This window comes from Cygnus olor, chromosome 6 (genome assembly GCF_009769625.2).
Source record: "Cygnus olor isolate bCygOlo1 chromosome 6, bCygOlo1.pri.v2, whole genome shotgun sequence".
Taxonomy (NCBI): domain Eukaryota; kingdom Metazoa; phylum Chordata; class Aves; order Anseriformes; family Anatidae; genus Cygnus; species Cygnus olor.
Genome location: NC_049174.1, coordinates 4,165,538 through 4,192,257, shown reverse-complemented (window position 1 = coordinate 4,192,257; position 26,720 = coordinate 4,165,538). Strand labels below are relative to the sequence as shown.

General features: G+C 37.8%; 1 protein-coding gene across 8 annotated transcripts in view; it reads left to right on the top strand.

Annotated features, from left to right (window-relative positions):
* PMS1 (PMS1 homolog 1, mismatch repair system component) overlaps positions 1-26,720 on the top strand; it is a 46,494-nt gene that overhangs the window by 17,735 nt on the left and 2,039 nt on the right. For 6 of the 8 annotated variants that reach the window (XM_040562246.1, XM_040562245.1, XM_040562248.1 and 3 more), the window contains 7 exons: positions 3,599-3,715; positions 7,412-7,534; positions 9,486-9,629; positions 10,820-11,712; positions 16,948-17,397; positions 17,944-18,074; positions 25,762-25,922. In XM_040562246.1, coding sequence (XP_040418180.1) covers positions 3,599-3,715; positions 7,412-7,534; positions 9,486-9,629; positions 10,820-11,712; positions 16,948-17,397; positions 17,944-18,074; positions 25,762-25,922 — 2,019 coding nt within the window. Of the gene's footprint in view, positions 1-3,598; positions 3,716-7,411; positions 7,535-9,485; positions 9,630-10,819; positions 11,713-16,947; positions 17,398-17,943; positions 18,075-21,190; positions 25,518-25,761; positions 25,923-26,720 lie in introns of those variants that run through there. The other 2 variants (XM_040562253.1, XM_040562252.1) reach the window with 2 other exon arrangements.

Sequence of the window (26,720 nt, the reverse complement as noted above, 5' to 3'; positions counted from 1 at the left end):
ACAGTCTGGCTTAAGTTTTAAGTCAGGGAAGCTAAGAAACATACTAACCTAAAGATTTAACTTTCTGAAGTGAGATCTCAGGTGCCAGGGAGACAGGATTTTTGAAATATGTAGAACAAAATTAGTGAGACTGAAATGAAATTAGTGAGACAAAATTAGTGAGACTGTTTTTTTAACAGAGCTAACTTAGGTTACCAATCTGCAGTTCATGTACAGCATGTGCTCTGCTGGACCTTTACACCCTCAAATGGTATTACAGGATAAATAACACAGTGTCTGTCACAAAATAAATGAACAAAAAAGATTGGGTTTGGGTACTGGAAGTCCACATCACCTTTAATCCAAAAATCTCCATTGTGCCAAGGGAGGCTGGTTAAGTTACAGCCATCATGTAGTAGTAAAGTAAACAGGAGGAATTTTTTTCGACATCATTGTTACGCTGCACGAGCCATCTTCAGCAACAGCATCCAGTCCTCAGCTCTGACTAAGATTTGTCTTTTGTCTGTGATCTCAGATCATTGTGGATGCTGGTAGAAGTTCTAAAATATGAAGGATAGTTTGGCGGCACTTTTTCCTTTGTCCTTCCCCGGGGTCTTTGAGGAAACAAATGATGAACAGCTCTTCTCCTTAGTGACAAATACTATGGATCTCGATGGGAAGAGGTTGCATACTTTTTTTTTCCAATCATTTCATGTTTTTCTAGGAACCCTTCTGGGCTATGCGTAACATAAAATAAACAGAGATGCCTGCTGCATGCATACGTGTATGTTGTCATCCTGCACAAAAGGATGCCTACATACACCTGTGTTCTAGACCTTGATGGGGCTGAAGAAGTACATATAGGGAAATTAAGCACGTATGTATGTGCAGCAGAGTTTTATATACATTACAACTTTTTTTAATAAGATCTAGATCATGTAATCCCCTTCAATGAAACAGAGAGGGAGGTGGGATATATTTGGCTAGCTCTAACAAAACCTAAGATGGTCCGTATGTAATAATATATCTTTGAGTAGGCTGTTTTTGCAGTGTCATCATACTGACCAGAGTCAGATTCTTCCTTGGCTCATCCTGGACACCAGGTTAAATGACCTAGAAAAAAAAATATGAGGGGTGTGTGGGGGTGTGTATTTTTAGCTGAAATAAAGGGTATAATCAAGGTTAAAAAAATTAGGGTATTGCAGGAACCTCATGGAAACAGGCACTTTGTAAAATAAATGAAACGGAATAGTCATTGTTTCTTAATGAAGTTTTCTTTTTAAAGCCTGTTGATACATCTGGAGAGCCTAGGAAATAATTTTCTTTAAATTTATTGGTTGTTCCTACATTATGGCTTCAGAATATGCAGTCAGGGCTAAAACTGAGCACATAGTCTATTCTACGTTTATTTAGTATAAAAATTTAAGGAGTTGCATTGCCTGTTTAGTATTTGGGCTTTAATGTATGGTAATGGTAATTTAATGGTGATGGTAACTAGTTCCTAATTTTTTCTCTGTAGTTCCTAGTATTAAAATTTGACAAATATGTGGGTAGTTCAAAAATCAAATGAAGAAAAAACCTCCTGAACTTATTAGCAGTGTCTACTTTTAGCAGGTTTGCATTTAATAAGTTCTCATGTTCCCTGGCTTTTTAAAAGCACTTTACTGAAGTGATCTTTTTACAGGCCCGTGTATCAGCCATTCAGCAGGTCAGACAGTGTAATAACAACCTTGCATTAATCAGCAGCTACAATTTATATCTGTACCTGTGGCATCACACTAGTATAATCTAAAATAAGCAGCATGATGTTTATATTAGTCATGTAACAAGTGTCTTTCTCTGGTCACAAGAGTTTAATTTAAAATGTATCCAGTAAAGAAAAAATTGTTTGGCACTCTGTGTTTCCATTTTAAGTAATCAATTTTAAAATAGCAACAGTACAGGATATGTTTTATAAGATGAGCTCTAAAGAAGACGACCAACTCTTTCATCACTTGAAATGTCTCCGAGGAGATGTGCAGCAGGTGTGGAGGAGGGAGGCCGAGCGCAGCAGGCTTGGGCAGCCCAGGTCCGTCCTTTGCTGCTGTCTGCTTCCGAAGCACAGAGCCCTGGACATGCAGCCCGTGGCTCGCCTTCAGCCCTTTGTGTATCCTCTGCCCTCCTCAACATAAATTGTCTTTTATGTTTGGGGTTTTCTAGCTTGCTGTAGGATGGCAGGGCTGTGAGTGCAGTATCGGTGAGGGGCTGTCAGGCTGTGTGCAGAAGGTGAGTTAAATTCAGGCAAGAGTGAATTTGGAAGTGGAAAATTAAAGACTGGGGAACAGTTTTAGGGTCGCCAGTCTCAAAGTTTTAAAATCCCACCTGTCCTGTAAGAAGGGAATATCGTTTTACAAGAGCACCGTGTTCTTCAGTGGAATTCACCCTTCAAGGCCAGCGAATATCCTACAGGACAGGTGGAATTTTAAGGCTCTGTATTGCATTTCTTGAGATTGGTGCATTGCTCACCGTGCTTTCACATAACATCCTGTACCGGAATACTGTGAACTGGTAGAATTTATTGGGCCTATGTAAACATCTCTTTTTCAACTAGCATCGTAGTGTCAGATTTAATGGGCAACTTCCCACACTTTTTTCCTTTTATGTTTGAATGTTGCACACTGAAATAGATTCAGCTAACAATAAGAGAAGCAGATACAAAGCCAGTAAGAATCCAGTAGTCTCAGTTGCCTAGAAGTGGAAAGCCAATTAAACACAGTTTTTTTGTTGTTGATATACAGTAGTAAAAGTAAGCAGATTCAGAGTTAAATTTGTGGCTGTTTCATATAGTCATTCATTCTCTCTCCTTAGTGAGAGATAAAATTTTGCTTCCCAAAGCAGTTAATACTTTCTGTGTATGTAAGAGGACTTAACAGGTAAAGTTTTCTTATGCAAGTTGCAGTTTATACTGCCGTACTGTATTTATTAAATCTTTGCAACAGAATTGTAAGCAGATATCCTTCTATCTAACATTTACAAACTTTCATTAAACAACCAACTGCTTTCCATAGAGATACTTTCTTAGAAACTGCTTTCCTTTCTAAAAAACAGACCTAGAGTAGACCTAGAGTATCCAGACAAGAACTGTGAATGGACAGCTAACATCCCAGTTTCTACGAAAATGGCTTATATTTTAAGTACCACAGGCATTGTGGTGTAATGTCCACCTTCAAATGCTGACCATCATGCCAAAAACATCAGAAACCCTCAATTTGTGTGCACAGTAAAAATACATAGCCCACTGCTATGTATCTTAGATGAAAAGTGGTATTTTTATTGATTTATTTTTTAACAATTGTTTCAAGTGCAGAAGTCCAGATTAGCCATGTAACATTCATGAATACAAACTCCTGAATTTTCTGATCACTGCAAGTCTAAATAAGTAATACAACATGAGAAGACATACCAAAAAGTACCATATCGTGTGTGTTAACACTGAAAGTTGTGAATGTAAGAGGGTCAAAGTACAGAATGTTACATATACAGTATGTGTGCAGTTGCATATGCATGTTAATAGACATGACTTGAGTTCAACAAATATAAATATAATGTCAAAAATTTGACTCTGTGCCATTTGTTTCAGGCAGTTATTTGGCAAAAGACCAGGGTGTCAGATCACAAAATGGCCTGTATGTCAGTTCTGGGAACAGCCGTTATGGGCAGTATGGTACCTTTTCAACACTGCTGTGAAGATCCTGAGGTGAGTTTAAACTTCCTTCTCCCAAATCCACTTAAAGTCTGTCAATGAGGAGCTAAATCAGCACTCAAAAAGGAGACTTTCAAAAAGAGAACATTATCTCCAGACTGACATCTGATTAATACATTTGATTCTGTTACAGATTTCTCTGTAAAATTAATTGGTTTGGTGATTGAAAATGCACTCCCAGAATCATCTAGTCAGGACTCATGTGGCACTGATCAAATGGCAGTAAAAACAGTTGTGATGACAAATGCAGAATTGCTGATTGCTCAGAGCTGTCTAAGTTAGGATTCCTGGCCTGCAGGCAGGTTGTGCTTTGATTAATAACTAAGCATTTATATCGTTCTCATCCTCGTGGCCTTTTAGCCTTATCTTCTAAAGTATATCTCCTCAGTTTCAGTCAGGGGCACCTCAACAGTAAAATAAACACATACTTAGAAGGCAAGTTGTGCAAAATTTATGATAAACTTATATGTCAAGGAAATACTAGCTAGCTTTCAAAAATTCTCGTGCACATAACTTTTTTTGCTCCTGTTGAAATTGAAGGAGCTCTGCATGATGCTGTCCTTCGTCTAATATTTTCAATTTTTTTTATTATGTTTCCATTTTTGTTGCAGACATTCTTATAAAGGAGAGTCTTCCTCCTGTTGAGCCTGGAAAGTTGATTTTTTTTCTGTATCTTGTACTAGTAGAACTTGTCTGGAGCCATGTAGATGAAATGAATCCCTCTCTGTGAAGTCAGAGTGGCTATTAAACACAATACCATGCTGCAAGAAACTGTTTACTCAGACTTAAATTGTGGGTTTGTAAGAATGCTCGTAGTGTCTACATACAGAGAGATGCTGGGAGGGGTTGGGGGGAGTAGCCAAGTTGCTGCTTATGGTTTACAAAGAAGTTTTTCCTGTTTATGTCCGAACAAGTCCGGATGCTCTGTTCATACCTGAGCGCCCACTGGCTGTGCCTCATATGGCAAGTGCAGGGAACTCTGCAGGGAAGACATGGGGGTATTTAGAAGGGACTAGCTCGAAGGAGGCACTCAGGTTCTCACGTTACCTCTTTGCTATATCATGAGGCATCCATATTCCTTGAATAGAAGTTGGGGAACATTCCATCTCTCTCTCTGTCTCTAAATAGTGTGTAAAATACCACGTGCATCATTTATAGGTGTATAAGTGATCCATGCATATTGCACTTGCACAGAACTACGTTCAGAAACCATGGACATTTCTAAATTAAGCAGCCAAACACTGAACTGACAGAATTAAGGTTGCCTGCGTAACCCTTATCTTTCTCCCTTGTGTTCAGGAATTGGGATAGGTATTTAATGACAAAAGATATGCCACTTTTTCCTTCCTATTAGGCCCATGTCTCATTCAGTACACAGACTAAAGAGCAGCTCCTTAATTCTTTTCATTTCCTACTTGTCCATTATGTAGCTTCTTAATCCTTTACTGCAACGTCTACTCTGAAGGCAAAATCAGAGTTGTTATAAACAACTTTTTGTAAGCTGTACCTTGCTAACCGCACATTTAAAACTTCTGCAGTGAGTGATCCTGGGGTTTGCAGACAGCTAGTCTTTAAAAACCTCTCCATTATGAGCACTGAATGAAACAAGAACATAGTTCAAGTTGGCTGCAAAGCATGGAAAAGTTAGGAACTACTCACAAAGTAGAAAGAAAACCAAAGAAAATAAAGAATTGTCAGTTTTTAATGTGCAAAACAGCATCTATGCTTTCTGCATCCCCATTCTTGGAAATGGGTGGATCCATTTTGGCTGAGAAGCTTCATTTGGGAAATTTTTGTAGTGAAAGGAATTCCTAGGAATTTTCCTATTCTGTGAAAGTTAAGTTTGGCAGGTACACAAGCCTCTGGGAAAAAGGTGAGTACTGTAGAAAGACATTGTCCGCTTAACACAGATATATTTTAATACATGTATGTATTTAGTAATTAATATTTTCCAGTCTGTGTAATTCTGCCTTAATAAAAAAACACTTTTGTATAAGAAAATTCTAGTAATTACAACTAGTTTTAGGAATTGTTACTAACTTTTAACGAGCATACTGATATTCCACATGGCTTTAAATAGTAACAGCAGTCAGCCATTTCTAAATATGGCAGCTTCTTAAATGTCTTATTTAGAGACTTTCAGTTTTGTTTTAATGTTGTCTGTATATAAAAATGCCGTTTGAAGTGAAAGATTTATACGGATATTTGGAAATTGGAAAAGGAATTTGAAGCATAAAGGAGGAACATTCAAAGAGGATGTGCTAAAGCTGCAGGACAAAATCTAGAAGTGCTGCATGTTGTTTTCTGATAATCATCCAAGAGATATTTGACACCTCTTTAATTTGACCAGTGGTGTTTGGTTATGTGCAACGTTGCTGACCAGAACACTCCAGCTTTAGCACAGAATGCTTGTTACAAGGTCAAGAGGGAATAAGGGAGCACATGAGCAGATAGCTGGTGTGACGTCGGTGAATGGGAAGGATAGGCCAAGTCCCAGGGATTTTAAATTCCATTTCAAATGCATGATCACTCAGATTTTAGTAAATACAAGTGGTTCTGCCAAAAGAAAAACTAACAAGGTCTGATTTCTGTCTTCTGCAATCCACCCTGCTACCAGAATGTTCTCCAAACTTTCCCATATATCCAGAATCTCAGTCTCTGCTGTGCACCAGCCTCCCACTGTTCCCATACCTATTTGTCTGGGCAACCTGCAGTGGGGAAGCACGTGGGCAGGTCGGCAAGTCAGTGCTTACGTGCTGGTAGATCCCGGCTTTTGAGAAGTTACAACTGCCTTTTCTGCAGTAAGGCCATTATTCCGAGGCTGCCCTCTCCAAACAGCTGTCAGTTATCACAGAAATTGTGGAAATGTAATATCTTTGGGATTTCTGCTTCTTCATCAGATTGAATTGAAATTGATCCAAGGGTTTCCAAGTTGCTCGGTAGGGGGGAGAGGGGGAGGCAGTGGGGCATGCAGCACAAGTCATTGCTCTCATTTTGACGGGAAAAGAAAAACACACCCAAAGCTAGAAAAGCTTAACAGAGAAGTTTTAAAACTTGGAGTTAATATTAGGTACTCGAATCGTGTGATTTGTTCTTAGGCTCCTTGACAGGGTTGGGTGCTCACAGGTTCTGCTGAAGGCTGTGAATCGTGGGTGCTCAGCACTCTGCAAAGTCAGATGATTTGGATACAGGTGGTGTAGGTAAATTTAGGTGACCTCAATAAATGCCTGCTGACAAGCTATTTAAGGTGCCATGTGTACAGAAAGGGAGGGATTTTGTGTTTTGGTGTTCCCAGTTAGAGGTAGCTCACTACTGCCTTCACCGGCTTGGGCAACACTGCATGCCTTTAGCTTCTTGCAGGCATTAAGTTGGCAGCCCTGCAGTCAGCAAGTACAAAGCTGGCTGGCATGCTCTCTGCAGCCCCCAGCTGCAGACAGCAGCCCGGTGCAACTGACAGTCCAGATGGGAAATTTCTCAATCATTTGATCAAGGGCAATAAATACAGAACCATCCCTCTCAACCTCTTTTTTAAGGTGCTTTTATTGTTTGAATCACAACTCTAAAGAAGTAGTGCATGTGTTTGAACGACTGGGACTCCTGTAAATTTCACTGTAATGTTTCACCCTTAAATAAAAAGCTTTTGGGGATTCTCTTTTAAAGACTTCTGTACTGTATTTGTTTTCCTTGCAGATAAATCTTTCTGGATTCCTCCCAAAAGCTGAGTCAGACAGTTCTTTGACATGTCTGTCAGGTTCAGAAAGGAGTTTCATTTTTATAAACAATCGTCCGGTTCTTCAGAAGGAAATACTGAAGGTAACATCCTCTAGCTTCTTATTCAAGGAATAAAAATATGATTTTTTGAGGCCAGAAAGGGCTATACTATCTGCAATATCTGCCCACATGAAATAAGTGGAGTATTACAAGTGAAGCATTTACAATAGAAACCTCATCCACAAGTCTGATACTCCTGGTATCTCAGCTCTGTTATGTTCTCTGCAGTGACTTGTAACCACAGAGATGGAGGCTATCCTTATGGCTGTTTGCAAAAAATAAGAGCACAGAATAGTTTACATTAACATAGCAGGATTACACCTGTGCAGTTTTCCATGAGGGAGCTCTATGTGGTTTCCTGTAAGAGAATTTTCCTGAAAATAAAATTTTAATTTTGTTCACTCTGTACTGAGGGCTTATCCAGCAAATATGCTTACTTTCCCTTTAAATCTGTGTATGCATTGAATAAAAATGAAAGTGATAGTGCAGAGGCATTGGCTACAGCTAGGCATTGTGTAGGCGGAATTTGATACTCTTGGGTTTCTCACACTACTGAACCTTGCAGCACCTCACTTGGAGCAGCATTGCTGTTCTAATCCTTACCCTCCACAGAAAATAAAATTCCATTCATGCTGAAGTGTGTACATGTAGGTTTTGAAGTGGAGACAGTCAAGTAGGTTTCAATTGGCAGTTTTGTAGATGTAAACCCTGAACTTGTGTTCATATTTTAAGTGACAAACAAGGCTAGTCCTGTGTTCCATGTCCACACAGTAATTGATCTACCTGGCTCTTGCTGGAGTTGAAAGCTCAGTTTGGATCCCATGTAAGAGACAGCTTTTTAACCAGAGCAGAGGCTAGGTGGGGTTCAGGTTACTGTAATGCAAAGTAAAAATACATGGCCCTTCATTTAGGGCTGTTCTCATAGTGGTGATAGTGATGCCTTTTATTTTTGTCCACCTTTTAGATGTTTTTATGTTAGGCGAGAATAGCAATTCCTCTGTAAGAACACACTTGGATAGGTTTGAAAAACCAGCTATAGACCACTTTCTTCATGCTCTGTTAATGTATGAGGGAAGAAGTGCTGGTGGCCCTTTTATTACTGCAGTTCAGTGCCAGCTGAGGACAGACTGTGGGAATAGTAAGGTTAAAATAATTTTTAAAATATTAAAATATTATTAAAATAATATTTTATAGTTAACATTTATTTAAAATTCAAGTTTCAGAAGCTCTTTCTTGTTTATACTGTTTGTCTGTTAACATATTTTCTCCAGTATATACTGGAAAGGATCCACAATACCAGAGGAAATTACAAAGACCTTTATTTGATCATTCTAGTTTGCAAGACCTGCATTATGAAACATCTAAATAACTTTGTAGTTTTTTGCCGTGACTTTTCAAGCAGATTATAGAGAAAACGGTAAGGGCAAGCAGAGTTGGAGAAAAGTAGTAAGTTTGTAATTGGGTTAATAAAAGGAACAAATTAATCCTGTTCTGCAAAAAGAGCAGGTCTGTGATGCCAGTGCTACTTTCTCAAACAGACTTCGGTTTGGCTGAAAGAGACAACAATGTAGTTGCATGCTATATAGGTAGATTTTCTTTAAAAAGTAAACACAGAAATAATAGCATTTGCGTTGACTGAGGAAGTAAGTACTGGAATTGCAGTCCAATTTGGGTATTTTTAAGTACAAGCGTATCATGTCTTTTCTTCCAAACATGATCAATGTATTCATTCAGAAGGTCAAAGTAGCTGCCATTAATTTCTTGGAATTTGTTCTTTTTTCCTTTTTTTTTTTTTTTTTTTTAATTGTGAAAACATGGAAACCACCAGTAACTCCCCTTTTGGTGGTTATTCTGGCATATATGTATATTCACAAAGATCTTTTTAGCATTCCGTTAATTTGGGGGAAAAATACAGTTATGATTTTGTAACATCTGTGCCTGTGTGTCTATTTTATTGCCTGTACTGACATCTCTTTACTAAATGAATCTGTAGTTAATTCGACAGTACTACAGTGCGGCGTCACACAAGGACAGTACCCGCTTATACCCTGTTTTCTTTTTGAATATTACTGTACCTGCATCTTCTGTGGATGTGAATTTAACGCCTGATAAAACTCAAGTTTTACTGCAGTATAAGGTAATTGATGTCTAATTCTGGTTTTGAGTTGACAACTTTTTACTTACGTACACATAATAAGGGCTTCTGGGGCTGCTGAAATGTTTGAAGGTAAACAGTGCCACTAAGGTTTTTAGGAGGATTATTTGAAACTAATTTCCCAGTTGGTTTCCAAGATCATTTATGTGCTGTCACATACATGTGTGTATCACTTTGCTTCCAGATGGCTATGTAGTAGTGACTGAAGCTAAATGGAATTATGATGTGTGCTTGAATAAATCTCATGTTATTTTCATAATTACACTAAGTAATAAACTTTTCAAACACTGCACACGTTAGGGGAGGAGAAGATGATTTCTACCAAATGCAATATTTGCCATTACATGTGTAAATAATTGTTGACATCACTTAAGTTTCAGGACATCCAGTTCATGCTAACAAGTCTTGAAATTTAAACAGTATATGCCCATGTTTTAAATGTTATGTAGTGATAGATGTTCCATAAATTCAGTTTCACTTTTTGGCACTTCATATGTGAGTGCCACAAAAATTAAAGCTACAGTGGTAAGGCTATTATTCAGAGTGAATGTAGGTAGTCACACCACTGAGATTATCCTTTTCTTCAGTGAAGGTTTTTGTGCTTGTCTGTGTTAATCTTGCAAATGTATTGCCTGTTAAGTGCCACTTGTATGAAAATTAACATAGCTTTCCCACATTTGTTCTACCTTAAAACTTTCTTTAGCATTACAAAGGGTTAGTTTGTTTTATTTCCATCATTTGTTGCAGAAATGTCCTGGAAATATCTTTGCAAACATGCTTACGTAAACTGGGTTGGTGTTCTGTCCTTACTATAAGTTTCTAACATTGTGTTAGGTGGAAATAGCTTCACTTGATACAGTTTTAAGCAATTGGTACGCTGTGATATGAAGAAAGCAGTTAATTGCTTTTGTAATACCAGAGTACACGAGTGAAGCAGAACACCTCTCAAGAAATATTTGAGGTGAAAGGTGTCTACTTCAGAGTCTTTTGGGACGTTTCTGAAAAATTGAAATGCAGTAATCCGCCCAGATTTATTTGAAAAATATTGCGAGTAAGATCACTTTGTTCTTTATTCTCAATATCTGTCAGTTATTATGTATTCATTTTTTTCATGATTGTGTGTGTTTTCTTCTGTTTTTTTTCCTTTTTTTTTTTTTTTTTTTTTCCTCCAGGAGTCTGTCTTATTTGCTGTTGAAAATGTGTTGAAATCACTCTATGGGCCACTACCTGCTACGGTCTCTGGTGAAGCTAATAAAACAGATGTTACCTCAGAAGACATGTTTGTTCATGAAACAGAACAAACAGATGTGGTTGTTAATGAAATGGAACCATCTGGAAACAATGATCTACATGCTCATACTTCATTCCTTTCATTCAGCAGTGATGTGCAAAATTGTCAAGCAGGAAAAAACACAGAGATCTGTTTAAATCATCAGGCGTTTTGTGGTGATAATATACATAGTCGCCTAGAGGAAAAAGAGGTTTCTAAGAGTGATGCCTTTCAAGACGGTTCCTTAAATTTATTGCGTGAGGAGGAACAGAATGGGCAGAATACAACTGATATTCCAAGTTGCAGCGCTCCCATGGAACCTGAATATAAAAAAGCTGATGAGCATCTTTTGAGTTCTGATAATACTTGCGAGATAGAAAAAAATGAGGAAACCTCAGTACCTAAAGACTTACCTGAAATCTCTGCTGATAATTGGAGTATGGGGAATGGATTTAAAAACTCTCTAGGAGACAACCTGGAACCTGTTAAGATTTTAATTCCTGAAGCTGGAGGAGCAACTAAGCAAAGCGAACATGCTGGTGAACAAAGCTGTGATCCACAAATCCCAAATCAAAGTATAAAGAAAACAAATGTAATAAATGATAAAACTGGACAAGTAACTGCTTATGACTTAATTAGTAGTCGAATAATAAGGAAACCAAAGACCGCATTTGCCCTCTTCACCCAAGAATATCGTTCAAAATTGTTTTCTGAGCACCCAAAGATTAGCATGAAGGACATCCTGTTGAAAATTGAAGAGCAGTGGAAGAATTTGAATGAAGAGGAAAAGAAGAAGTAAGTTTTCTAGGCTGTATCTTGCTTCTAAATCTCTGGTAATTACCAATGAGCAAATGAGTCATCTGTTGTGAATAAAATATGTATACATATATGTATATAACTTCCCAGTTACTGATGAAAAACAGAACAGAAAATTATTTTTTGGCTTTTCAAGAACAGCATTGATATAGTAAGTTGTCATCTTTTGCTGTGCGTAGATGTGCACTGCTGATCTGAGTTACTCATCTTGCCACTGTACTTGCCATGCAGCAGTTAAATAGGGACGGTTTTGATGAGCTATTATATAGAGCTAGCAGACAAGAAATGTATTTTTTAAATGGAAAAACCTCAGTTTTTTAAGGGCTTGCTGTATATTGTCACTGCAGATGCAGCATCAATGAAAACCAGTTCAGTGATGGATGAGGCACTGTATGGTTCCTCCAGAACTTTTTCCAACCAGCAGTTCTTTTTTATTGCTCTAAAGTGAGAGTTCTTTTTCAGGGTCTTTAGTACTTGAACATTTGGTAAACTCCTTTCCCCTAAATTTAGTAAATATCCCAACCCAGGCTACCCCATCATTGTATGTATATAAACCCAATCGAATGATACAAGGAATTTCATTTTTCCCCCAAACAGATTTTGCAGTGCTGGTTCAGAGTACAGTACAGTTTGAATGCTTTTTTATCCTCTGTTTCACTCTAAACCAAACCTCTTTTCAGATTACAATCTGAATAACTGAATTTCATTTTCTAAACTGAGTTCTGTTACTGCATTTTTGAAATGAAATCAACAAGCAAGGGAAATATTTTACCCTTTTTTTTTAAGGAAGAGGTTGTAATGGAATAGTTAATATGTATATGTTGTCCTTTATGTGAAATTTATATTATGGTAAAAGATTAATTAGAATAACGGGTTTTGAGGCATCCTAAGACAGTTCAAAACATGGAAGGTGGGTGTTTTGTTTGTTTTATTTTTGTAATTTTGTAAAATGTAAAACACTTTGGGGCATCGTACAAATGAGGAGAATAGAAGTCGTTCTTCAACAGTTTTACAAGCAATGATTTGAGTACTCATTGTGATTTGAGGCAGAAAGTTTGGGAAATTGAATTTGTTTTTGAAGAACAAAGTCACTGGCAGTGTTTTGAGAGTGTATTTTCTATTTTCTTAATGTTATGGAAGCAAAGAGAGGGAATTAAGAAAGATCACTGAAGAAGAAGTTATGCTAGTCAAACAGTATAATTTTAAACACTAATGAGAGATTTGATTAGGAGAATGGTAAGAAAGAGGAGCTGTACCTATTGAATTACTATTAACCTATCTGTTTTTTCCTTGAATCCTGTACCACATGACTCTCCTATTTGAAAACATCTGCATTGTTCTGAACACCAGCCATATCAGAGTGAAGCAAAACCTTAATATCTAGCTTTTGATTTACCTAATTTAAAGGTCACCAAACAAACAATGTGCTCTGATCACAAAGCCATGCCTGTGAGAAATAGTGTATTGTCCATCTCTGCTTCAGCAGAAAGCTTAATGTAATAGTAGAAATCTACTCCAATTATATTTGTGCTTTTAATGAAGTGAAACAAAAGGTTCTGCCAGCTGTTTCAGAAAATTTTAATTTGCTCTGCTTTAGCTTTTGAGATTTCACGGTTGCTTTCCTGGTACAACTGTTATGTTTAAGAGTGTGCCTACAGATTAACATTGTGTTACTTCAGGAAGGAGACCTCTCTGGTAATGAATTTTTATCTTACATATAGGACTGAACGCAGTATAGTCCAATGTATGTTAAAGTCAATGAAAAATTTCCCACTAGTTGTATCAATACAGCTCAGCTTTGGTATAGCTCTCTTCCACTTTTAAGATTGTAAGATTGCCTCTGAAAATAACAAATATGAAGAGATCTGCAGGTATCTTTTCCTTCAAGGCAACAATCCAGAAGAACTGTTGCATGTCTGGCAGAGAACTTAAGACTTGCCTACCAGATACTCTGGATAAATTGGGCCACCTAGAGGTAACAACAAATGTATATGCAACAGGTCTGCCACTGAGCACGCTATACCTCCAACTCCCTGCGACCTTTCTGGCAAGCCACCTCTTTTCCTAGGCTCCAGACCTCCGTCCTTCTGCGATGAAGTCGCGTGTTTGGGTTACAATGGGTGTGCTTGGCTTCAGCGTCCCTGTTTATCTCTGTGGCTTCTCCAGCAGGTCTAAATGAATTTAAATGCCTTTTGGGAGCAGTACAACTAACAGATGTCTCATAATGACATAGGATAGCCTTTTCAAAACAAGCCAGCATTTATTACTCAACCGGAATGTAAAACGTTATGGTCTTTAGGTTATAATAGAAGAGGAAAGCTTCCATGCATGTCCATGTTGGCAGCATTGCATATCCCCCTGCTTTGCACAGCCAGGATTTAATTTCGTAGACTCTCTCTGCTCTTACTTAATACAGCTTGTGTGTGTTTCTGGCCTTAATATTTCTCGCGTATCAGGCTCAGGTAACAGGGGGAGAAGTCCATCCAACCACCACGACAGGCAGCAGAAATTATCCTGAAGGTGTAGGAAAGGTTCAGAGTTACACACACGTTACCATGGGGCTAACAAATTACCTTGTCGGTGCTGTGCGGTAATTCTTTGTGAGTATATTTGTACCTTGGGAGAAATACCACTTCAGGTAGCGTGGCCCTTGTTGTCTGTTGACGGATTGGAGCATGCCCATAGACTGTCATTGGTGACCAGTAACTAGCTCGTGGCTGGTAGCTTTTGCCTGCCTGATATATTTTTATGCATTTCATGGCTTTTGTGTACGCCTTATTTGCAAATCTTTTGGTATAGTTTCCTTTGGGGTAAATATACTTGCCTAGCAATTTCAGAAGAATATTTTTTTAATCCTTTATTTTAACCTTTTAGTCAATATGTTGTTTCCTTTGGATAGGGGTCACCAGGTGGTCATTGGCCATGCACTGTATTCCTAGCCAGCTCCATTCAGATGCTGCCAGATATTAATAATAAATAATGGTATCAATAATTGGTATCAGTCCTTACATCCTGTTGTTTGTCCCCAGCATTTGTTCAGTAGTAGTAGCAGGTTCATATCCTCCACTCGGAGGAAGCTGTGCTGGTCACCTGAAACCTGCGTATTTCAGAAGCACGCTGTGACAAGCTGATAGGAGCAGTTAAAAGCTTTGTTTTTTTCCCTTCACAAAGGCAGGAGAGACAGAAATAGAATGTGACATTTACTTATGATGAGAGTTTGAGTTGTCTGGGTTTCGTTATGTGAAAAGGCTGATGCTGAGAGGTATTACATTCAGAATGGGATACCTCTTCTCTGGACTTGCACAAGTCGGTGCAAGTGGCCAGTTCTGGTCACAGTTTGCTCCAAATAGCTCACCTGAGGGCGGTAGTTTTATTTGTCTACTCAGTGTAACAGTCTGAGAGACATTATGTTAATTTTTTTTTGTTAGATGCTGAACATTTCATTTAGGTTTAAGCTGCAAGGAGAAAGTAATAAATTGTGGGATGCATTTTTCTAAGTTGCGCCAAAGTTTCCTTTGAAACGAGGCTTTATTCTAGTCTTCCAATTCCCTCCTTACACACAGGTTTTTGCAGATTTCCTTTCCTTTAGGTTTTGTAAATGGAGGAAAGGATCCTGACTTTACAGTCTTAATTCACAAAACAGGGAAGAAACTGTTCTTGTTGATTATACCTGCTTCTGTGGAAGGCCCTTTGAAAAAGGCAAAGGTGTTCCCTAGTAGTTTGTAAACTGGCTGTTTTCTTTGATTCTGAGACAAATCACTGATAATCATGTGCAAAACCCTCACAGTCAGAGCTTGCAAGGCTAGAACTTTTCTGATGGTGGCCTAAAATGACAAATAAGGAGGATTTTCTTTGAAAGTGTTTTTGTTTTGGGTTATCTGTATCACTGAAAGCTCAGTACACTTGTAGTTAAATAGTCTCCTGCATTATGACTGTGTCTATTCAAAACAAAGTATTTATTGATCTGGTCAAAGCTATAAATGTATTCTGGATAAAAAAAATACTGTTCAAGTGATTTCATCCATTCATTTTAAGAGGAGCAGATGTTTTTTATCTTAACATTTACTCCATATTTTCTAGGACATGATTTATAGCAAGAAACTATTTAAGCTGACTTTTTTAGTTAACTAAATATTGGTACCATATGTGAGTGCTAGCACATCATAATTAATTGCAAATGGTGACCCTTTTGTTGACCTTAATTTTCCAGTGTGCATACACATAATTGAATTAAACTGTTCCAGCAAGTAGCAATAAATAAATATGACCACCTAAAATACTTATTTCCAATACTTACACATGATAGTACTACCTTTTATTGAAGATCAGGTTGGTATGAATAACCTGCCAGAATTCAGAATATCAAATCAGGGCAAAAGAGGGAGTTAGCACATTGCTCCTTTGGCCTTCGAAAAATCAGGTTCTTATGTAGGAGGTAAGCATAAACCTAGCATCTATAAAACTTGAGCTATCTTCCTGACACTTGCAAACTCATTAAGAATCCATTCAGGTTGTAGAGATTTAGTATGTAGCAATGGTTTCACTGTTTAGAAGCATTTAGAATAGTTCATTATTGAGTACTTTTTAAAAAATCTGTAAGTTTATTAGAGTTCTGTGATAATGTTATTTATTCTGGATTCACATGTTTTTATTTCTCTGGCTAATTGTAGGCCATTTGAAGTCAGTGTAATTCTTTACCTTAAATAAAGCTTGAAGCTTATGAAATTATTTAACCTCCATACTCCTAGGTAAGCGCTTGGACTCCCCTTAAAATTTGCATAGCTCTAGAAGCTGAAATGACTTTGTGAGTAGGGCTGGATGCGCCTGTGACAAAACTCCTTCAAAAGCTGTGCATCTGATTGCAAATTTGAGTTAAACGTAGTCTTTGGGACTGAGGTCTAAAGCAATCTGCTGTGGCTCTTGGTATGATGCTGTAAGATGCAGCTTACTCCCCCCTGTTCAGTAACTCAGGTTTTCCTGGCTGTCATGATGAAGGAAATTTTCCAACTCCTCATGTTCACTGGGTAGGGTCACTTACCAATCCCAATCTCCCTCCCACCCCATTCGTAGTGGAAGCATATTGATGTGGCTACTTAAATGAACCATGGGTGTTCTTGCCTATATAGGAATGGTTTCCTTGCCTTTTGCTAGTATGTTGGGAGTTGGAGTCTGGGGTTTCTTGTTTGGTTCAACTGGTTCATTTTGTCTTTTAAGTTATGAAATAAAAGCTGCTAAAGACCTGGAACGATACAACAGAGAGGCCAGTAAAGCTATGCAGCAAGCAGTGCACAGACCCACAAAGGAGACAGAGAGACAGAAACCCAGGCTGAAGACTTCCCTGTCCAACCAGCAGAAGCTTGACAAAATGTTCCATGCTCAAACTGAAAAGAAGCAGAAATCTGACCAGCCTTTGAAAACTGTGACAGTACCTTTTTCCCTGAGTTCCTGTAGACATCAGAGGCATGAGAAGAGTAATTCAGATGAACATGAGCTTTACCTGATCCGTCGTCAGAGTTTTCCTGATATCTGGATATTTGCTACTGAAAAAAAGCTAATGTTGCTGAATCCATATAGATTGGAAGAAGCCCTGCTGCACAAAAGATTGCTGAAGAATCATCAGCTTCCAGTAGAGAAACTGGACAAGCCAATTGTGTTAACAGACAGGTATAGTACAAATGAGCAAAAATTTGTATATTATTTAAATAATTTATGATTATTTAGAGTAGGTTTGTATGGCCCCGTTTGCTAATTCTGTGACTATTTTAATCTGAAAGCATTCAAAGTATAAAAATATGCTCTTAGAGATAAACAAATGAACAAATAATGAGCACGCCTGTCATACTCCAGTTGAAATAAGTATGAATTCTGACCTGTTTGGCTGGTAGAGCAGTGAAGACAAGTTTCTTCCCCAAGAGGGAAACTAAATGCTGCACATTTTCACAACTTCACTCTAGCTAACTTTCCCCACGGATTAGGGAATGGCTGATGTAATTATTATTATTATTATTATATGTCTAAACTTGGTCATTCTTTAAGATACATGAATAGTTGATGTTTTATATTTCTTCTTTAAGCAAACTGCTTTTTTCCAAATACTTTTAAAAATTTTTGACCTCTTTTGATATCTTAACATTTTTAATGTATTTTTCTCACAGTTTTAATTTTCAAATTAATTTTTTTTTTAACCTTTTGGCTGTTTTTTCTTTCCAGTATTCTTGGTGGATCTCACTATATGTCTGCTCTTTACAAAATGCAGAAGGATAACCAGAGATTAAATGGATCAGGTTATTTGACAGATCCAAGGCTTGTAGCAAATGGATTCCAGATAAAAGTGATCGAAGGTATGATGGTTTTAAAATCTTTTTAGTCTTACTGGGGCTTGCTGCTTCTGATTTACTGAATTAAATGATGTAGATCTTGTTATTCAACATCACCTTACCATTTAAAGCACTGAGGTCCTGCCTTCCTTAAGATTGAGAATGTATTGCTTTGTTAGGACTGTAATTGTGTACATGGAACACTGAGTAATAAAAACTAGTAACTGAACAGAAGACACGAATAAAAAAGGAAAGGTCCATAGATAACAATGTAAATGAGCACTTCCTATTTACACATCTCAGCATTTCAGAGTGCTTGAAATCCACATTCTCCTGACATTTTTATAAAAAAATAAGAATGTATTCTCCAAATGCTGGATTGCCATTCTGACAGAATGATTAAAGCGATGAGAATTCCATAGTCCAGAAGCTTCTTCCAAGAGGATAGTTATTTGCAGAATCCCCTGTGAGTACATACTTTAGCTGACTATCCCTCTATCCTTCGGAAGTTGAGGAGGTCCATTAAGGAGCCGGAGCAGGTTATTGTTCTTCTCTCATATCAGGATTTAATACAGAGCCCAAAGGGGCCAGTGAAGAGAGGGTTAGAGGATCACTGTCAGCCCTTTTGGTAGAGTTTGTTCTCAACTCTCAGACAGTCTACTTTTCAATGCCTCTATTTTGATCACAGACTAGATCTGTTTAATACAACATCCTTTCACCTTAGCAAGAGAGATTTAATGTTTAAACATTTTTCTGAAGAGTGATTTACAGGGATGCTGTTGGAAGTCCAGAGGCAACCCATCCAGGGTCAGTTCTGTGCAACAGGATTTCTCCAGCAGACTTCCAAGAAAAGCAAACTTCCTTGGGGGTGGTACCTAGCTGTGACAGCTCGGAGAAAAGGTTCACTATAAGAGCTGTTAGAAATGCTATAGCTTCATGTGTTACAGAACCCCGCATATGTATAGTGATGACAGATCTACTCTAACATATGGGATCTTTTAAGAGTAGGGACAAAAAAGGGATGTAGAGTAATTCCCTCAGTCAGAGGCTGGCTCTTGGGAAGAACAGAGCCTAAGCTGTTTTCTTTTCTTAACCATGCACAACAAAAACAAGGACACTTCTTTCTGACTGGCTAAATCCTGTGATAAATAACAAGAACTTTGTAAAAGAAGCGTTCATGGAAATAATCTTAGATTGAATGATTAGGGGAATAGAGTGCCTATGGTAAGAGACAGCTCTTAAAAAGCTCGGTCAAGTAAATCAGAAGCTGAGCAGGTCTATGATTTGTCTCTAGACAAATACGGGAGGAAGGGATCTGAACTCAGCCTTTTTGCTCACATACCTTCCTTGGGGGGTGTAGGGGGCTTCTTCCAGTATTCAGGTTTGCACAGAATCCGATTAATGTAAACTGGTTGTGAATAAATTCACTGTGGAAAATTTTGAAGACAGTTTTTAGGTAGCAGCAGATTAGAGTTGTTGGGCAGTCTCATGATACCGGAGAAGGGAAACTACTTTTAAGATGGTTTGCTTAGTTTAAGAGCAATATTTAACAAAAAATACCAAAGGACTCAACCTAGTAAATAGTTGACTAGGAAATTGACTAGGGAAATAGTAAGTAACTGTCTTCAAATACGATGTCCCTAACTGTATAAAATCAAGAAAATGAAGTCTTGTGAGGAAACTTGTTCGCATTTGGATCGCAGTTAGTGGAAGTATGAACGCTACTCCGTTGGCTTTGTGTGTGCTGTACAGGTTGAGGAACCATGGTAGATAAGTCGTGGACTTGACCAGTACTATATGGCCAGCCCATATGGAGAATGGGAATCTAATTCTGTTCTTTGTCCTAGTGTTATATTTTAACTACTTGAATGAAATGTTAATAACATCTGAGGCTTGTCAGTCATGTTTATAAGCTTCTGCTGATGACATTATGGCAGTTACAGCCTCTGGTTTTAAAAGAGCATATCATTGCAGAGGAAGGTAGAAATACCAGGAAAAAAATGGAATTTCACCCAGCCTTTTTTCCAACTGACCCAAGGATTTTTACTTAATACTTCATCAGTTCCTCTTTTTTCTTTCTTTTATTAAACTCCCTCCTGAAATACGCTGCAAACTATTGCTGTTACAAACACTTAATAAATCTGTTTTTCAGGAACACAGATAATTATTAACACTCCTTACCTGCCCTTTTTTGGAAATTTCACTATGTAGTTTGGAGCTCTTTAATTTCTAGATCCTTCTTGCATTAATCTTTACGTAAAGTGACCTGCAGACCACGCATGTTTTGTCCAACTTACACCTGAATATTCTGTAGCATTTCTCAACTTCGAGTACAAGTTCATCTCATAAAACATTTTACAGTGTCTTTGTTTGATTTGTTTGTTTTTAAACTCAGCCTATAAAGGGGACGTTTGCTTAGAAGTTTTTGGACTACAAGTTGTCTCAGAAAAGTTTTTTCTTCGGTACATACTGTTAATTATTTGGGACGGGTTGCTGCTTCGCAGGGTAGATGATGATACAGCTTGCTGCTGTTCGTGGAGGGGTGCCCAGAATGTAAATGCACACTTAACCCCTGGTAGCTGGAGAACTTCACTGCAGCAGTATCCATAGTAGCACACCTGAATCCCATTTTCTGTGTGCGCGTACCTTTGAAAACCTTATTTTTTCCCCAAACTTGTTGGCCAGATTGGATCAGTCCTAGTATTTGCTGTTTCTTAATTGAACTATCAACTCTTTCTTGCTGTCGGGACCCACTGTAGTGTATTTAACAGTCTGTACTTCCCTTGGGCACTTCAGCCCTGATATGGCCGTGGTAGATGTCCCTTTCTGACTCATGATTGATTTATTATTAATAGCCAGTAATGCATGGCCTCCTTTTTAATCCTGGGGTTAAGAGTGGTTTGGGTTTTGTTTGTGTTTTTTTTTTTCAATAAAAATTTCCTTTTTCTGACCAATTATCACCTAATTTGTCAGCTCTCTTGAATCTTCTTTTGATTGCTGTTTCTTAATACAGACTTTATTCAACTCCTCTGATAACTTCATACCCCTTCAAAGGACAGTCTGAATGCCTTTGGGACAGTATATGTCCCAAAATTGTGGACAAAAATCATAGACTGATCTCTGTCTTACTATTGTTACAGTAATTCTCCATGCAGGGAGCAACATTGGAGTTTTCCAGGCAACCTTGTAACAGGAGCCATGCGAGAAGACAACATCTGTAAAGTAATGCCACTTTGTTCACCTCCTCGTTCTCCTCCATCTGGTGATTCACTTGCTTACTTACAGGCTTGGTGGGGCCCTTTCTGCTGATCTGAAGGCTCAAGGTGCACCATCTGCAGGTGGTGCCAGTCCTCATGTCAGCACACGTGAGTTCTACACTTGCTTTGCCTTTCAACCTGGTATCATGAGACGAAGTTAGCAAGTAAATGGCACGGTACCACCACCATATCACATTTAAAGGATGATGCAGGACCGGTCTGGCCATGCAGAAAGACAGTCAGTCTCTGGAGTTGGTGCACAGACCATTCATCTCAAATCTCTTCACCATGTGGGGACTTTCAGAGTGATCGGACATGATTGTAATGTACAGCATTTTAATGACTATTTTTGGGACATCCTCATCTTAGAGGTTTGTAGAAATCTAAATTCTTTTTGTGTTCTGTAAGCAAGATGATTTCATGTAGGCCCTCCCCAGAGCTTTCTTTTCCAAAGTATCCATCTGGTTTACTTCTGATCCCATGGACAGGAAGACTGAAATGCTTGACTTCAGGTGGAGCATTGCCAATATTGCTGGCTAACCAGTGGTCAAGGAAGTTTACATTTTGGAATTTTGTGTCTTCTGTTGGGAAAATCAGAACTCTGCCATTATTATTAATAGTCGCAGATCTTCTGCCATTGTACTTGGGCAGTTCCTGCCACTTTAAAGTTGGGATGTTGAAGTGCTTTTGGAGTTAGAATTGGACTGGTTTTGTGTTTGTTTTTTTCCATCATAGATATTTTTTTATTATTTTTTTTTAGTAACAGAAAGCTATTAACTTTTTATTCAATTTATTTGCCTAAATGATTAGTTTTCAATTTCATCAGCCTTATATTTCCAAAATGTTTTTCTCTGACTTCTCCTCGTAGGGTTTTGAATGGTCTAATTAGGACTTTTCTTCCTATCAAGGACTCATTTTCACATGGAGTTCTGATCTTGTTCTGTCATTTTAGCAGGAAAACTCTTTCAGCTTCTGGCAATGTTATCCTTTTTCACCAGTGCAGCCTTTGGATAGCAACTTTTACAGAAGTACAGGAGTTTCAGGCCCTACTTGTGTGTTGCCTTCATTTAAGGCTAAGTCTGTCCTTAGAATACTCCTTTGCTGTGAGACAAGAATGTCATTTAGCTTTGTTTTTTATTGTTTTTAGACTCTGACTGCAACCAAAGCTGTTTTAAGTATCTTAGACATTGGACGTGTCATATCTTCTTGTTTTGGTAGACCAATATTTTTCATAAAGTCTCTTTGTCTCTCCTTATATTGATTGCTCAGCAGTCTAAGGAGTTTTTAACTAGATTTTTCTCTGGATAGCTGACAGTGAAAAACATGTTGTGAAATAGCTCAGAAAAAGCTTCTTGCTGTAAATATGTCAGTTAGGCAAAATCAATGGTTTCTTTGTGGAACGTGCCAGTTGTTGTGATCTGCAGAGCTGTGACACTGAGCTCCAGTCCTCCTTCCACTGCCATCCCACCCCCTCATGTTTTGGCCTTACTGAGACTTCCAGTGGTGCTACCTTTGGGAGAGCAGTCTGTTTGCTTTTACTTAACTCAGTACTCTGGGATCTTCCAGGCATTTGTTTGCTGGGTGTAGTTTGCAGTGATCCCTGTATACAGAGGAGCATTTCAAGAAGTAAGATGAATTACTTTCCATCCAGTTCTTAACATGTTTTTGGAATATGGACCTTTACAACACGTCTGTCTCTTTCCTCTGGATGAATTTTTGGATGGAAAGGAACTGGGAGCAGGGACCATGTCTTACCCTTTTTTTAAATTATTTTTTTATTATTATTTTTACGGTGGGCTTAGTGTCATGCCCTAAGGTGTGCTGTTAGGGTAGAATTGTATGCTTAGTAGAATATGTGTATCTAACCTATGTATATGCAAAGAATGTGCTTACAAGGCTTCAAAGAGCAGTAACAGGCAAATAACCCATCTTCCTTGGTAACATGAGCTGCCTCAGCTCGTGTAACCAACCAGTGGAAAATCATGCTGCTACTTTATTTCAGCTTGATTTTGATCATAGACTGTCAGCTAGGTACTCTTAGAGTGTCACCTAATCTAGGTAGCAGCTGGAAGAGAACAATTTTTCCTGGCCATCAAAAAGGAATTATCCAAAGATGATTGTAAATGTTTTGTTTGGACAGAAAAAGGGGTAATTTGTAGCAATGAGAAATCCACATTTTTAGTCAGTTGAAAACTAGTTTATTTGTTCACTGACATATTTTCCTTGGAATTTGCAGAGCATTTCACAGAAATTACCATGGAAACTGCTTGAAGACTGCTGTTTGAGTACTCAAAAATCTTAATGTATATTTTGTCAAAAATTTACAAGTACACTGAGGTTTGGACATCTGCTTATATCATCAGATGTTGCCAATATCTGAATTCCTGCAAAGACTTGCACATAAATATGTTAATCAGCATGCAATGGACTACTTTTCAGTTTCAAGAATGTAAGCAGAAAAGGAGAATGATACACAAACAGAAGTACTAAAGAAGGAAATGTCACAATTTGTATTGTTTGTTCTTATGTTACACTTGCTTTAAAGTCTCATCTGACTTTCGAGTAAGTGAAAAGTATTGTGAAGTCAAATCTGACTGTCAAAATTGGCATACAGAGAAATTGCTATTGGTAAAAATAAAAAGTTTTGAGCATCAGCAGTCTTACAAGCAAGCATGTCTGACTAGTTTACTGGATTTGCTTAAAAAAAATGCTTAGTAAATCCTGGAACTCACTGTTGTGAGACTTTAAGAGGGAATACAAACTTTTAAACTGAAAATCTTAACATTTGAAACTTAATGAAGTTCTTTGTCCTGTCTTTGTTAGCATATAGAGCTTTGGTAGCCTATAGAGCATATAAAATCCTGTCATTGGTAGCATATAGAGCATATAGAACTATTGAAGGTTCATCATATAGGATATGCTCTTATTGTAGAGAGAAAGCAGCAAGTGGTCTGGAACAGTGACACAAATCTAGTCTTGCTTTCATTAAAACAAAATTTGCATAAAAATGAAAAGAGCTGGAGGAGATTAAGAACAGACTTCATCTTTGACGCTGTCTCTTGCAGCCTTTCTTATGGGGAAATATTGGCGTAGTACATGGTCTTATCTCACCTTTAATAACTGGCAACCTTTCAGATAGTTTAAAGTTTTGCTTTCAGCTGATTCTGATCACAGGCTTACAGCAGTACATAAAAAATGTCTGGTTTTGCTGGCCAAGATTAGGGAAAGACAGCCTGAAAAAGAAGAGGACAACAATGCTGGGTGAAACAGGAAATAAAGCTTCAAATTTGAAGTGGTGCTAAATATATAGCTGGAAGTAGGTTATGTGATTTTTATTTCTTTGTATCAAATTCCCACTCTGGTCCAAGTGTCTCTGGCCATGAAGCATAAAACAAATCCAACATTGTTTACCTGGTGACACACTCATATTTAGAGAACTGTTTTCAACCTATGTAGTCCTTCTGTTGACCTACAGACTCATTTAATGACTGTCGAGTAAACAGTGCCCAGTCATGGATAACAATCTTATTACAATACCTAATAAAAGTACATTGTGGTGACTTATATTGCACATATGTGTTTTTTCATTTCTAAAATCTTTCAGATCATTCCTAGTATTAGCCTGTGTCTTTATTAGGAATGTGAATTGTCCCTTACCACAGTTTTTTAGTTTAATCCTGTTTATACAAATCTGTTTGTCTCCTGCTTTTTTGACTTTGCAAAAGTTGGGTGGTATTTTTGACTTTTTTCGTGATCCAGGCTGAATGTAATTTAGCCCACCTTGGGCCATTACATAAGAGTGGATTTATTTTCATTAGGAATTGTACTTTGCCATGCTTTTCCTGTGAAGTTCTTATTTCTTAAGTTTGTGGCGGAGGAAAAGGGAGGGGATCCATGCCGGTTGGGTTGAGATTTCTGTGCACGCTATGAATGAGCACTGAAGGTCTCTTATACATGAGCTGGGTGCCTAAGAACTTCCTTCTGATAGCATTTGAACTGTACAGATGTTTAAACCAATTCCATAGGAAGTAGTGCCAACACTGTTTTATTTTTTTCAAACTAAATTGAATTTTATTACAAGCTTCTAATTCAATTTTATGTATGTTTTAATAAAAGCTGTAGAAGTTTTAATTTTAAATAAATTTTAATTAAAGCTATGCTCAAGACTGGGAATGTTGCAAAATGCTTTAAGCATTTAAACAGTGCCAACTAGGATTTGAATTAGAATAAACAGAAGTGTTTGTGATGTCAATATGCACGCATCATGACTGTGAAACCTTGGACAAAAAAATGCTTTTCACTCCAGAGAAGGATGACAAAAAGGTTTCCTAGTTGTATTGAATTCATTATATTAATTTATTAAGCGATTTTACATCTGTTTAATTTTCTCTGCATTGCTCCAGAATAGAAATCAAAGCTGTGTATAAATTACTGTTTTGTTTTCATATTTTCAGGTGCTTCACCTACAGAAAGTCATATGGAAATAGAAGGAATGGCTAATTGTCTGTCATACTATGGTCTTTCTGATTTGAAAGAAATTCTGAATGCAGTAGTTAATAGGAATGCAAAGGAAGTATATGAATGTAGGCCTCTCAAAGTGCTAAATTACTTGGAGGTAAGACGTAACAATTTGCTAGTAAGTGCTGACCAGCTAAGCTTATAGTAAGTCCTTAAACAGCTTGACAAATCTTTCTTCAGTTTTTAAGTTAATGTAGTTCTGTTCTACACAGAAGTTACTTCTGAAAAGGAGAACGTCAGATCTTCTTTGAGGTGTATGAGTTCTGCATTGCTTACCTAAATACTTCCATCAGTCATACTGCAAAACAGTCCAATGTGATCCAATACATACTTAGGTTCACAAAATTTTTCTACTTAAGCAATTTTCAGACTAGAAAGGCTCCATGTTAGAATACAGAACTGTCATAAAATTGCTTACAAACTCTACAAGCAGTTGAATCCAGAAGTCTTCAAGCTTTTACTCCTTTGTAAATAAATCTGTGAAGAAATGATAAAATGATTTAAGATAGTAGCTTATGAAAAGCATTATCTGAAGCTTAATTGTCATGTAAAACTCAATGAGATACACATCCTGAAAAGCAGAAAGTACACCATTTCCACTCAAAGAAAAATTCCTATGACTCAGTCAAAGAGAGGATAGAGACAAAGGGAGATTTCCTTGCCAGAAAGCAAGCTGTCACTGGAATTAAGACATGGAAGTAAAAAAAATGAAGTCTCACATGCAGTGAAATCCATATGCTTCTGCAAATGCTTGTATTTAGTTAACATCAATAACGTCCGCAGTTAAAGGAAGCACATGCTGACAACTCACAGTCCTAGAAGACTACTGCATTTAGTGCACTAGTAAGTTCTGCTGTGTGCTGGCAGAGGAAACCATGTGTTCTTCACCAGCAGC